Source organism: Mauremys mutica, chromosome 19 (assembly GCF_020497125.1).
Source record: "Mauremys mutica isolate MM-2020 ecotype Southern chromosome 19, ASM2049712v1, whole genome shotgun sequence".
Taxonomy (NCBI): Eukaryota; Metazoa; Chordata; order Testudines; family Geoemydidae; genus Mauremys; species Mauremys mutica.
The window spans coordinates 19316420-19331460 of record NC_059090.1 but is presented as its reverse complement, the minus strand read 5'-3'; the positions used below and the strand labels follow the sequence as shown (position 1 = coordinate 19331460).

The window sequence follows — 15041 nt, the reverse complement described above, 5'->3', positions numbered from 1 at the left end:
TGATGTAGTTATCTGTCCACTGAGATCTGGTCTCAGACCGCCAAACGTCTCCCAAACCAGTTATCCAATGGTTGAGACTTTCAGTCATTGCCAACATGGCTTGGTTGTGAACTGACTAACTTGAGAAGAAAGACTCTTTCCCATCACCAATCTCCTCTGAAAAGATCATCATAAAGAAACAAATAAAGCTGTTTGGTATAGCTGTGGGGCTGAGGAAAATTTACCTTCACAGCATTATTTAGACATTTTCTGGGGTTCTATAAGGGAAAAAAAAAAGATTGCAATTTATGCCAGGCCCTAATAGTACTCCTCATCCTCCCTCCACTTTCACTCATTTCAACCAGCTTTTAAATTCAACTCAGACTTCGCCACTGAGTTAACAGAACCAAAAAAAAAAAAAAAAAAAAAAGGTGTCCTCTTTCACCATTATAGTATATCACCTAGCTTCAATTACATCCTCTGCTTGTGTGGCACTGCAATGTAACACCTAACACTGATACAGTAATTACAGCATCTAGGGTTTGGGTTTTTTTGTTTTTGTAAATTTTAACTAATTAATCCTCACAACACCATGAACTACATCAGTACTAGTCTATTTTACCAGTGAAGAAAGTCAGACGCAGGCGATAAGGGCCCAACAATAAGGACCTAAGAGGTCTAACTTCCATCTTGTGCTCACTCCGTTAGCCATATTGCCTTCCATTCATGATTCACTATGCAACAAGTCATATCGACTTTATCATTTTAAAGGAGAGTGTGTTTATCTTAACATATCCTCTCACATACATTCAGACAAGTTTGGAGAACAAATGAAATGTATTTGGTGAAAAGATGGCAAATTCTCAAATGTGTCTGAAACAAGGAGCTGAACCAGTTTAAAATGTTATATTTTCCTCTCTGCTATGTCTCCTGGACAATGCCTATCTACACCCAGAACTACAAGCTTCTCCCACCAAGGCGGGTCACGGCAAGGACCCTTTGTTCCTGGTAGATAACAGTCTGCATAACTTCTAGGTAGAAATATGCAGCATCTCTGGGACCCATCTTATTTGTGAGAAAAGCAGCATGGATCTATTTACTGCCTCTTCTTTTTAAACACGCCTGTCAGCTTGGTTTTATCCAGGCTGCCTTTTCCATTCCACAGATGAAACTGAGGAATCAAACCTCAACTGTCCCTTCTCCCCTCCCACTTGCCATCTTCCTTGGTGCGAGGAGCTTGTGACAAATCTGTTTCCTCAGCTAAAACAAATGAAACCGTAAAAGCCTAAAAGTCAGCTCTCCCTGATAAAGTGAATGCAGCACAGAGGAATGCATCTGTTCGACAGCTCGTCATCTCTTGCGTGTCACCTGTCCTTCAGACTTTTGACTGCTGAAACCCCTTTCCTTACACTGGCCACTTCTCCAGTGAAGAGTCACTATTGTGTCCCCTGGCTACGGGTAACAGAATAAGATACTAACACCTCCAACCTCATTTTCACTGTGCATTGTCCTACTGTAACTAATCTATCGGAGAACTGGCTTGGCTGACATAGTTTACAAGCTGCCCAGAGTATTAGCCACAAACCTCTCTGGGAAAGGAGAGAAATGGAGTCTTCAGTCTCTCTCCCTCTCTGCTTCAATTGAGACAGAGAGCATGCACCGGAAGATTCTGGACTGGGCTACTCCCTCGTGCAATCTCAATGGAGTCATCAAGACACGACTCAGATTTTGGCCACATACTTCCATTCTCAATCATCTTCAAAGCATATGGACAGCAAAAGGTGGGGATAAACACCCCAAACATCACCTCCAGGTTGTTTGAATTCTTGCCTCATTTTCAAACAACTCACCGTATAGTGTAACAGCATCATACAGACGGAGTTTTAACCAGGGCATTATTTGTGTAGCTGCCGCAGGGCTCTTTGTGCTGCTGTGTCACACAAGGCACAACTAAGTCTTTCAAGGGTTAAAAAAAAAAAACTACTAATTTTTTTTTGGTCTTTGGGTACAGAATCTCGTATAATAAGACTATTTGTATTCATACTGGCAGAGTAAACACTACATGTTCATGCCCAGGCAGCTCTGTGCTTGTAATTTCAGCAAGAACAGAGCTCTGTCCCTCAGGGACTTCGCTATTCCCCCAGTCTCTACCCGCTCAAACACAGAACGAGAGCAGAGAGAAACGCAGACGGAAAGAGAAAGATCATGGCAAGAGGCTCCGCACAGCACTGCAGCCGTGGACTTCTGGGCAAAAAAACAAAATTAACCAAAACAAGTCTCATTTGGGGTTTTAATTACATTAGTGAAACCATTCTTCCTATACCCCCGGCAGCAGCGGAAAAAACCTCCTTACGTCTCCATTTATTGACTGGGTTTGACTCGAAAATTCAGATTCAACGCCTTTCTCTGACAAAGGGCTTATAAAGAGAGATGCAGTAAACACTGCTGCAAACCTCTATTGAACTTCTTTGTTGGAATAACCTACTATCTCCTCCCAAAGGTTTTGATATAGGAACGAGACTCTTGCCAGTCTTAAGGTTACATATCTGGTTAAAGGGATACTGTTAGTTTAACAATCATATAAAAAAAAAACCGAATGCAACTACCGCCTTAGATTGTTTAAACTTAAATAGCTGAAGAGACATGTTTACTTTTTGCACTTCACTTAAATTGGACAATGAAAATGAACTGGTCAGTTTCACTTTTGTACTAGTTATTTTCACTTTCAAATTAGCTCAACCCTGCAATCTCTGGGTTGCAAAAGTAACCACCACCACCAGCCCCCAGAGGTCATGAGCAGAGTTTGGACTTCCAACATCACAGCACAGACTTGAGCTAAGAGTAACTCCATTAGGCTCTCAAGAGGACCAGTCACTAGAGGGGGCTGTTGCACACACTTCGACAGTTTATTATGCAAACACTGCAGGGGAACGTTTAAATAGAACATATATAAAATTAGTTCTCTCTCTCTCTCTTTTTTTTTTTAAGTGAACAAAAAAACATTTCTATTTAGCTTTGTAAAAAAAATTTTAAAATATAAACTCTAGCTACCAGCAATACTTGAATGGTACACCTTTTGATTATGAAGGAAAAAATATAGCATTAGCACAAATTTGAAACTAAACCAGAATTTACTATGGAGGTTAACGTTCCGATGGTATGGAAGGTATTCATCTTCAATGAGACAAAAATCTCATTTTCAAGAGAAAGATTTCACCCATGAAAGGAGCACAAGTAGCTTTTGAGCCTGGATTGGTACATTTTCACTGCAATTTTCAAAGCCAGTCTATAACCACAACAGATTGCTGATGAGAAGGGGGAAAAAGTAGTTTTAGAAAGTAACTTGCCTCATTTCCTCCTGGCAGCCTGTTCATATGCACCAACTGACCTTGATCGTCCAGTACCAGTTCAGTATACGTTAGCATATCAGAAGGCAATGGCAGTGTTGGGAGCAATGCATATTCACTCATAGAATCCCAGAGTTTAATCAGAGACTATAAAGGTGAAGAGAGATGTTTTTGTTAAGATTGACTCTTGGTATACTTGATGTAACCTGTTATGACTCAGTATCAAGACAGAAACTTCTTCTATACCCATTAACTCTCCCAATAACCAGCATTTGGCTGACACTATTCACTGGATCCCACCTTAGGAGAAATTTCAAACCCTGAACCATGATTTTAGTCAAAGTAACAATAGCCACAGTTTTGTGATTTGATAACCCAACAAGCCAGGTATAGAATCCAAGCTAGCACATAGGAAATACCTAGTATGATGGATTCTACTATATACCAACCTCATTCACTAAGGCCTTGTCTACAGCAGAAAGGTTAATAGTATCTGTAATTCATACTGGTGCCGTGCCAAACACTACCACCATTGTATTATCTAATCTAACTTGTAGCGGGCTTGGGACATGTCTAAACTACAAATTTAAGTCAACCTACGTTAAGTCGGCTTACAGACACCACCGTAATCACTGCAGTGGCTGATGTCCACACTACCCTCCTGTCAGCGGTGTGCGTCTCACCAGGAGCACTTCCATCGACTGAAGAGGGGCAGTGCTGGGGGCTGAGAGCCAGGGCAGGGAGCAGGGGGGCAGCCACCTGGGGTTTCTCTTCCTCCCACTCCCAGCTAGGAGCGGGGGGGCAGCTGCCTGGGGTGTCTTGCCTCTCTGAGCAGGGACCCTCTGGGCAGCAGCCCAGCTGGGAGTGGGGAGCCGGGGGCAGCCAGGCTCTAGCTGCCCGGCTTTCTTGTCAATTTCGTGGCTCCAGCGTGGAGTTTCACGGCTCCAGCTACTAGGTTCCCTTGATGAGCAACGAGGACACCCTTTGCTGCTACAAAACTCTAGCAACACCCCAATAAGACCTGCCAAGGAAGATTTACCTGCCGGAACATCTCAGGGATGTCATAGATATACGTCGTCCCTAAAGATTGTGCCTGGAATCTCTTGGACTGGAGCAGATCTTTTGTCACATATGGGGTGTTGATCAGCATGCCATGAAGAGGGCCCTGTTTGTCTCCGTATGCCTGGAACATAATCTGCAGCAGAAAACATGACCAGTGTAAAAGAAAGGCAACTTGAGATCCATCAACCAGATCAGCTCAGGGGAGATGTCCCCATCAGAATCCATACTTCATTAAATACGCTTCAACAGGATATGCTAGTTTGAAATGGACTTGCTTGTGTTCCCTCAAAAGATGGCAATACCCACACATCTCACAGTGACGTGTTCCAATACCCATTACCACCCTATTCAAGCAGGGCTGGGCCTTCACTGTACAATTCTGTACATCGCTGACTTATTACAATAATATCACACCGGTAGGAAAGGGTACCTGGCCATAATCAGCATGCAGAGAAGACTGACCATTCACCAGCATTTCCTCTGACAGTGTGACTATGTGGACTGAGTATGAGAATATCCCATGACAGCAATGAGAGGATCGCTATTATTTATGTCGCTGAATAGCATAAACACAGTCCAGTGTAAGTACAGTAGCTAAACACCATTCATATCTCTGCTGATTGATCGTGGAAGCTAGTTCAAGACTTGCCATATGTCATTTGGCTTGAAGTTTTGATATTACACGTTTAAAATATACTCCCAGAGCAGAGACATGAGTTCTCAGCTGCCAGACTTCATGGTGCTTTATAATCCACTCAGTCAGGACTCACTTAATAGGGAGGGCCACTCTGATGGGGCGTCACCAAAGGAATTGATCCATTGGAAATCCATTTCAGCTAATGATACTGAGCTGCAATGAGTGCTGCTTAACTGGGACAACATTAGACTAAGCCCTGCTTAATAGGGACGCATTTGGCTGGAGCCAAATGATTAAGCTGTTCTCAACAGAATGATCATAACATTTGATGTTCCAAGCTCCAGTTCCTTTATACAGAAGTTGCTGGATAAAGATTAAAAAGATTGGGTGGGGGTGGGGGGGGAAGTAGAGATCAAACAGAGATAGAATTCAGTAAATAGTATTCATTTTTGTGGTTTCTGTCAATATAATATTTTACATCACTCTTGAGTCTTTGTGTTTTAAAAAAACAGCTTCTTTGGCAGGAGAGCTATTTAATCAGGAAAACAAGTGCCTACCACTGTGCTGTAATCAAGAGGCTTTTACTGTATTTAGGGCTTAATCCAACTCCCACTAAAGTCAGTGAGAGGCTTTTAGTTGATTCACGGGGAGTTGGACTGGTCCCTTCAGCAAGTAGTGTCCCTAGTGGTTAGAGCACAGGAGACCTGGTTCCATTCCTGACTTTATCTTTGGCTTCTCTGGTGAATTCTCTATCTAGGTTTCCACACCACTACAATCATTATAGTATCCAAGCACCAGGTGCACTTGCTTGTATGCAGCAATGGATCCTGAACTCATCTAACAAACCTTTCAGGATGCAAAAGCCACTAATGTTATAATGAAACAGGAAAACTTGTTTGGGTGTGATCTTGTCCTAAACCAGAGTTCCTACTTGGGCTGAAAAAGGGGAGCTGGAATTCACGGTCCAAGTTTGATCTCTTTAGAACCATATAAGGGCAAAATCTAAAAAATCTTTTAGATAAAAGTTTAAAAAAAAAAGTTAAGAACAAGCATTTACCAAAAACATTAACATCTCAGGATGCCATCTTAGTTTTACAACAACAGACCTGCCTTAAATCTATTATGAAAGTTAATTAAAGCCCTCCCTGTCCCTAGAATGCTTTGACTGCAACATATTGAAGTTTACCCTGAAAAAAAAAAACATCAAATACTGTGAAAATTACAGAAATATCCTGCCGCCCCCCCCCCCACATACATATAACATTTTAAAAAAGAAAATCCATGCCTTAGGGAGATATTTTTCTGACCATCTCACCAGAAACAGAATGCAAAAGCCATTGGCAAATGGCTAACAAAACTCAAATTTTAAGCTGAGCCACTGCAGATTAACACAACGTCTTTTTCTTTTCCCTGGTCCATTCAAAACATGTGGACATTATCTATACTAGGATCTCTAGACCAGGAGAGACTGCATGGCCAAGCAGTTTGCAGGAAAGATTTAGAAAAAAGGAAAAATGGTGACTCAGTGCATTGTATTTGACACAGACACTGTCCAAAGGATTTATTCTGTTGCTTCTACTGCATGGCAGAAATGTTATTGCAGTCAGAATATACACTCATTTCTATATTTTCATATTTTTCATTATTTCCAAGATCCACATTTTAATAAATAATTAAGTGCCTTAGTAGAACACGAGTAAGCTGTACACAAAGAATAGTACATACACAACCCTCATGTTAAAGTCCTATCCAGTTTAATAAATATGACTACAGTAAGGTTCTCCAGAAATTTCACATGGGCCTCTGGAAGTTATTCACTGTTCCTACAGAATTTAAAAAGAGAAGGCAATTCTTTCTATGGATTTCTTGAACCATCCTGTGAAAGCGTATAGAAGGGATATAATTTTCTATTAAATTCTACAAGATAGTTCCAATAGTGTATACAACTATGATATTTTCTAATCCCAAAGGACTTTTCCAAATGGGAAAAGAAGTGTTTGCATGAACAAAGCAAGGTGTATGCAAATGGCTAGACTACATACCTCCGCATGACACGCTTATGTGTTTTGCACACCCACATGCCTATTACCTCTCCCTAGAATCACAATTCTTTATTTACTGAAACAATAATAAATCACTTGGGTATTTGGAGCAGGTTTAAAAAAAAATCAACAAACCAAAACCCTCCCAAAGACCACATTCTGCAGTACTCGGTTCCATGCCTGCATGGAGCTGTACCTGTGCTGTCCTGGAGTCCGTCACCTCCTTGTACAAGCTGATGTCCAAGTAATAGCCAGATTCATTGGTCAGGAAGAGACGGATGGGAATTGCCTTTCCAGTTGGCGTCAAGCGAATATTAATTTTCAGCTCTGCTTGGAGGACACGGAGTTTCCAAAGGCGGCTTCCATAGCGCATCACCATGCTCCGCACAGACTCTTCAATCTTAGCACACAGAGAAAAGAGCGAGTTTGCATGGCCATTCTGCTGTGGACACATCCACCCCTTTGTTATTCCTCCTTCCCACACCGGACCCTACCAACACGTGGGGAATGGCTCATTTCCCTGAGGCCAGCATTCAGAATTTCAGGATAATCTAAGCGTGGGCTAATAAGGGTTCCTGCCCACCTCTTCAATTGCCACCACGTTCCTTTCCTTCCTCTCCCCTCCATTTATACACTATACTGCAGGAGCAGCAAGAATGCAGCCGTACAGACCTTGCACCCGCTGATAGCTCCTTCTGAGGCTGGAATGACACTTCCACTCAGCAAGAGCACTAAAGTCCGTAAGGCGTTGAGTGATACTTTTACCATGCTTCTAGTCACCCTCTGGACCAAAATGAGACAGCCAGGGGTTCCCCAAACTGTGGAATATGTACCACTGGTGATACCTGAGCTGGATGTTACACCAATTCGCTTTACAACCATGTTTTAAAAATACATAAACCAAATCAAGTTTGGGAACCGCGGAAAGCCTAAATGTTAGCCTTGAACTTGGGTCTTTTACGCCCGAGCAATGTCACACCTCCAGCCAGCGCAGTGCCACACTGCAGTGGGCCCACTGCTCCCCCTTGATTGAATTTTCCTCTCTCACCTCCCGCAAACATTTCTCATAGCTAAGAACGATGAGATGCACGAAAGCACCCAGAATGGTAAACAGTTAAGTAGCATTTATATGCACAATAACCATGTTTCATTGCACGTACAGTACAGTGCCTTAAATCAACAAAGCAATTACCACTCTGAGCTTGTTCCTGGGCTGTTTTATTAAACTTTATAATATACTTCTGTTGGTAAATAGTGCATATTAAAGTAAGGCAATTTGTAGGCAGTTTCTAATATTCTCGCCAAAATGTTCTTTTCCAAGGCTGTTCAGGGGCAGTCAGTGCTGAATGCACATGGGCTGATTAGGAGAGGACTGAACATCTCAGGACCTCTGAAAATGAGACCTGGAGTGCCTCTGGGCAACGAGGGCAAATGCCTGAGACCATTTTAGTTAAAGGGTTTGCAAACCTGTCCCTGCCATCTAGGCTAATCAATGCCACTATTCCCTAAGTGTTATTCAATCTCGTATTCCTTGGGAGCAACATTCACTATCGGCTCTTTTCAGAGCCAAAAATATATTCCACCGAGTCTCCATTTTTACATGGCTTCCTATAGAAAAGAAAAATTACACCAGAATATTAGGATACCTAATACGACCCTCCCACACACCATTACCACTTCCAGTGTCGAACACTGATTTCCTGTGCTTTCCCTATAAAACAGTAGGCGGAATTTGTATATTACACAATCTTTGATGGCTGGTACTCTAACATGAGACCTACAGAACACTCCATTCCAGTGAGATTCAGCCAAGGAGTAACAGACAGCTGAGAAGTGGCGGACATGTACCTTAGATGGATCCATGATGACTGTAGGCACAAAGTTTAAGAAGATGTGGTTGCAGTCAGTGCGCACATTGGTGTTATTAAAGGCCACCTCCAGCTCATCCATGGCTTCCAAAAGCAAGCGCTCCCCTTCATTCTGCAGATACTCAAAGGAGGCCTCCTACAGGATATTGCCAAAAGGTTATTTACTTTCCGCTAGCCTTCCCTCAGACCCAAACATAGGGTCATTAGGCTGCAAAAGACCATAATGGACTCTGACACAGAAAAAAGGTGAAATTCATTTCAGTGGGCTGTACAATTCTCCCAAGTCTTTCTTCCAAAGACAAAGATGGTGGTGTCTGGGTCAGATACCAGGTTAAATTGTGCTCTTAGTTACATCTGCATAAATCTGGAATAGCTCCAGTGGAGTTACTATAGATTTGACACTCCGTCTGAACCTAGACACTTGAAATATTCGGTTCTATCAGACATGATCCAGAAGCTGTAACATGCCATCCAGTAGAAGGCAGTGGGTTTAGATTTTACACACACCCCCACCTCTGACATATTTTTCACATACAACCTTGGAAACAGACCTCCCACACCAGGAAACCCACCTTGGTAACTAGGTCTGAATGCCTTATAATAGCCCTCACGAAGAACCTGTAGTCTGTCACCTCGGTGCCCACTTCAACTTTAGCTGCTCCCAGGTACAGGTGCATTTTGTGGTTGGCACACGGAATGGCAGTGAGATCAAAGTTTCGCATTCGGTTCAGCTCTAACTGGAAAGCCAGAGCTGGCTCCAGATGACGGTAGATCCTATCTTCTTCAAACTGGAAAGAGAAGGGAAGCCCACCCCGTAATATTGGGCACAAAAGGAATAAAAAGGGAGTCAGGTAAGAAGCTGGATCTGGTAAGATGGAGAGAACTGTATAAAATCTACTGACCTGAGACACAAGTGATGACTAGTGTTGCCATTACTAGCAGGGTCCGGTGTATTCTGTTATTCTACAGTGATAGAATTTACAACAAATTCTACCCCTAACTGCAAAATTGTATTCCAGACTCTCAGCTTTGGGGGAGGGGAAGATGGACCCACAGGATGTTTGTTTTGTTTTTTATTAAATAAATACGTTTCTAGCCCTCAGGATTGCAACAAAAATCTTGAACCGAGTGTAAATGATGCAGTAGTGTCCTCCTGAGTCTGCAGACGGCTTGAAACAACAATTCTTGTGGGCGTGAACTGCCCCATTCATTTCAATGATCCAACTCTGAAACCGCGAGTGTCAACATGGTGAACTGTTTCACTCCTGAACATTTTAGCAGAAACATTCAACTAATATTGATATCCCACAATCACAAACTGCCTCCCATCTTCAGAGATACCAAATGCTCCAGCCGTCCCTAACTAGCTGTGCAAACCTCCAGCATCAACCCTTTGTTAACACCACAAACATCTTGGGCATGTCGAAAACTGAAAATTTGAGGATAGTGTAAAATAGAGGTTAACACTGAAATAAATATCCAGGGGTGCACCGCACTGTCCCTATTGTAATGTTTCATATTAAATTAATTAGAAAGCTAAAAATTCAGTGAAGCTGCCACACAATTTCAAGTCTGATGCACCAGAGTCATTAATGTTAAGAGATGCGTATTAAAACTGTCTGCACACTGAGAGTAGAACAAAAACCACAGCCCTTTGTGCAAGATGCCTTCTTTTTGCAAAAGGGGAAGATCCTTCTATCGACAATATCCCCAAGTTCCCGCCTTCCCTGAAGCATACTCTGTTTCTACCGCCATGGTCCTCAGAACAAGCACTGCCTTGGACTAGACAGCATGTCATGGAATGTGCAGGCAAGTGCAATTAGTGGAGTCATTTTAGTAATTTTGATCACTATGGCTACGATTTTCAAAAACAGTAACCTAAAGTTAGGCTTCTAAATCCATAGTTAGACACCTAAATAAGTGATCTGATTTCAAAATTACTAAGGACTCAGCAACTCCCGTTGGCCTCAGCTGTCCACATAGTGAGTGCCTGGATAATGGGGGAGGGGTACGTTCAGAATTGCCCAATGAGGTTTTGATAAGATGGACCCTCTCCCCTTTGAGAGAGGTTTGGAATGATTGTAGGAGAAGGGAAAAAATCAGTTTAAAATGTAGAGAGAGAAAAACATTGATAACTGTACAACTTACCTTATCCCTGGCACGGAACGTGAAAAATTTAGGGAATTCCCTCTGTTTGGAAACAAAAATGATGATATCAGTCCTTCAAAAGCATTGCACACCATCTGTTCAGCTTATGGGCTCTTGAGAGAAGGGACTGTGCGGCAGTGCAGCAAGGGGAATCTCTGCCATTACAATCTACCACTGCAACAGCTAGAGTTGCATGAATTTTTTATTTTGTAAATAAGGATGGTGGGAAGATAAAAATCCTATTAAAGCAGTTGTAGGGGCAAGTTAAATCAATGTAGTTTATTTTACTATTGCAGTAGATGGTTCTTGATTACGTTTTCAATATTTTTGTCTAATATTGGGTCTTAAAACAGATTCTAGCTGGCCAGGAAGGGATGGGGGTGGAGACAGAAGAATTCTTGCCGGTTTCTCTTATTATTACTATTGTTATTATTAAATGGCATTGCAGTATTGCCTAGGAGTCCACGCCACAGATCAGACCTCTATTGTGCTAGGCGCTGCACAAACACATAACGTTAAAAAAAAATTAAAAAAAAGACAGTCCCTTCCCCAAAGAACTCCTCATATTCCTAACACTGCTCATAGGAATAGTTTTAATTAATTTTGAGAAATTAATGAGTTCTAATAATTGACTTTAACCTCATATTCTAGAAAGTCTACAAAATATACTATAGTTTATTTGCTCCTCTGTTACTTGCATGGAGATAATTTGTACCAAGGTCATAGGTCAAGTCCTGGGCCTTACTGCAAATCTAGAAAAAATTACCTTTAACACCATACAGCACAATCCTCAGCTCTCCTAATAAGCTAGGAGTTTGAATGGAACTGCTCACACATTTGATATGCCTAAATAGGTAACCATTACCACAGTTTGTGCTGTTGGAAGTTTGGCTTTTACTTTCAATTCACTACAATGATCATAATTTTGATTGTTATCCTATATTAAGGTGCTTGCTGTTGACTCTTTCCTACGCTGAATTCATTTTTTTTTATTATTATTAATGTGTTTTGGTGGTTCCACCATGTTCTGAGAATTGAGGACATACTGTAAAATGAAATGGTGGATATTGGAAGTGCTAATGAGAAAGACTTTCTGTATTGCTCTTTAAAACAGTTATAATTGGAAAAAGACTACGTAAAGATGGCATCCTCATATCTACTCCCTACAGTGCCAACCCAGTAAAGTCCTTACGCATGTGCTTAACTATAAGCACGAGTAATCCTACTCACTTCAATGGGATTATGTACATGCTAAAAGTTAAACATGTGTTTATGTGTTTTGCTAGACTGGATCCTATGTGTCTTCCAAGACACATGCTCACTTTACTGATAAAAACTAAAAACCAGCCCTTGCTTTTAAATACCGTTCAGACTGCAAATCCAGTGCCGCTACGGAAGAGTGAGTTGATTCTGTTCTGGACAAAAAAAATTGTCACCACTGATGGTGGAGTCTGGGCCAGATTTTGCAGTCCCTTAAATTGGTTTTATACTGTCATAATTCCATTGACTTCAGAGTATGCTTTGCATCAATGTAAGTGAGAGCAGCTTCAAGCTCTCCATTACTAACAGTGATGTCAGCAGCAGCCTGCCCTGATCCCAGGTGAAGCCTGTAGAGCTGCACAATTACAAAATTGGCTTTTTGACTACAAAAAAAAATGACGAAATTTGACCTGGAGTCACTGAGAGACAATAAATATGGAGTCCCACCCTCAATCTTAGAATCACAAACACATTTTAGATATCAAGAGGAAAGAAAAACAATGGCATGTTGACTCAGTTCAACAACTACAGCACAATGACAGGGAGAGCCGAAGTTCAATCAGGCAACACTGGCAAGGGATTCATAGATTCTGGGGCCAGAAGGGACCATTAGATCATTAAGTCTGTCCACCTGCATGACACAGGGCATAGAATTTCATCCAATTACTCCTGCATTGAGCCCAACAATTTGCATCTGGCTAAAGCATTTCTTCCATAGTAGTCGCCTCTAGCGCTACAAAAGTTTTTACCATGAAGAATCCCGCCATTGGGATTATGGACAATATTATTTGTACCCATTAGGTTCAGCAATCTCCTAAAACAGCATAGAAGGAAACAAACAGAGTCGAGACTTCCACATTGCCTCAATATCCTCCCAAATCCCTCCCACCTGCCCCCTCTGCATGCTGCCAATTTCTCCCAACATCATCCATGCTCATTCTATCACTAATGTAATTGCTTTCGAGACATTTGACTAGTGTTGTGGGCAAATATAATAATTAAATGTGCACACACACAAAAATCCTCAGTGCTCTGGTACCAAAAACCAAAAGAGTGCTCCGTTTCCTAGGAAGAGGAATTATACCCCCGCTGTGTTCTAATCAACCAACCATCATCAAGACAATCAAAATAATTTGCCTAAATTAGCCAATCAAGACACCCTGCAAATCAGAGAATGCAAAAAGCTACAAACAGAAATCATCATAGCTGATTATTATACTAATAATCGCGTTAAAAACCTAATGAGATGAGGAAATTGGAAGCTTGCTGGAGCAACTCTCTATTACCTCAACATGCTGGGAACTAATTATATAGACTGTAATTAAAACAAAAACAACCCCAAGCCAAGCCCTGGGTAAGTTGGTAGTTGGTCCAGTAACAAACTAAACAGAATAGGAGACAATAACGAAGACAGACATTTATGCAGAATCTCTCATACAAAAAGCCCAAACTTTTCAAACTGATCACAAGCTCTGCTACCTCCTCTAGGTTGGACAGTGGCAAGCTTTTAATAATGCATAGCTCTGCGCAGCGGATCAGGACAGAAAGTGAATCCGATCATGTCCAATTTTAACTACAAAGGAATTCAGACAGGTGAAACTGACACTTATATTAACCAGACTAAGATCTTCAAAAAAGGCTATGAGATTTTTAATGATCAGAGATAATTGGGACATTGGTTTTCTGACTTATTCAAACAATGGCACAATAGTGGTTGAAATCACAGATGACACTTGCTACAGTATAATGGGTTTTCACTGTAGATCACCCATCTAAATACTGACCAAACCGGATTCTGCTTAGCTTGCAATGTCATAAATCTGGGGCAGTACTGCTGCATTTAATCAAATATAACCTTGCTAATAAGTTGACTCAATGTTCGAGGGGGAGGATGGGCTTGTTTTCACTAGCACGGAAGAGGCTGCAATGGTGTCTTTACCTGTTCAGCTTCCACTAGTTATATAGAGGTAAAAGCGTGGGATAGAGTTCACAGGACTCATTCAGAACCAGCGATGGGCAAACCTCAAAAGGTTGCCAGGATCTGTTTAGATAAGCACTCAAAGATAGTTTTTCATCCAAATATTTCACCAATGCATAGCAAGGCTGGCTCCTTAGACCTGTGGTTCTCAACCAGGGTCTGGGGCCCCCTAGAGGGCCACGAGCAGGTCTCAGGGGGTCCCAAGCATGGCCAGCATTAGACTCACTAGAATCCAGGCCAGAAAGCCGAAGCCTCACCGCACGGGACTGCAGCGTGGGGCACTGAGCCCCACCACCTAGGGCTAAGGCCAAAGGGCCCCCTGTGGTGTGGGGCCTAGTGCAATTGCCCTGGTTGCTACCCCCAGCTTTTATATACAGAAAAACAGTTGTTGTGGCACAGGTGGGCCATGGAGTGTATGGGGGGAAGGGGGGCGCTCAGAAAGAAAAAGGCTGGGAACCTCTGCCTTAGACTACATTAAATCTCTTCACAGTGCCCTATTCTCCAAGTGTCTCTCTTCTATATGCTACTATATAGCCCACAGTGTTGCACTCAGCCCAAACTGCATAGCTCCCACCTTCTCATACAGAATCCTGGGTAGTGCATTTGAGAAAGTGCGGGGATTCCAGAAACTGGAAGAGGGGGGCTGCAGGCATCCCTAGAATGTCTTTCCACACGAACAATAACAGGGCAGGCACACATGCGGTCACAATTAGCAAACCT

General features: G+C 42.1%; 1 protein-coding gene across 5 annotated transcripts in view; it reads right to left on the bottom strand.

The window, feature by feature from the left end:
- The window catches only part of ACACA (acetyl-CoA carboxylase alpha), a 190010-nt gene that overhangs the window by 84839 nt on the left and 90130 nt on the right, over positions 1-15041 (bottom strand). For all 5 annotated transcript variants that reach the window (XM_044993768.1, XM_044993769.1, XM_044993766.1 and 2 more), the window contains 6 exons: positions 11084-11125; positions 9508-9723; positions 8916-9071; positions 7264-7467; positions 4366-4521; positions 3327-3473 (listed from right to left, as the gene is read on the bottom strand). In XM_044993768.1, the coding sequence (XP_044849703.1) occupies positions 3327-3473; positions 4366-4521; positions 7264-7467; positions 8916-9071; positions 9508-9723; positions 11084-11125 (921 nt within the window). The remainder of the gene's footprint in view (positions 1-3326; positions 3474-4365; positions 4522-7263; positions 7468-8915; positions 9072-9507; positions 9724-11083; positions 11126-15041) is intronic.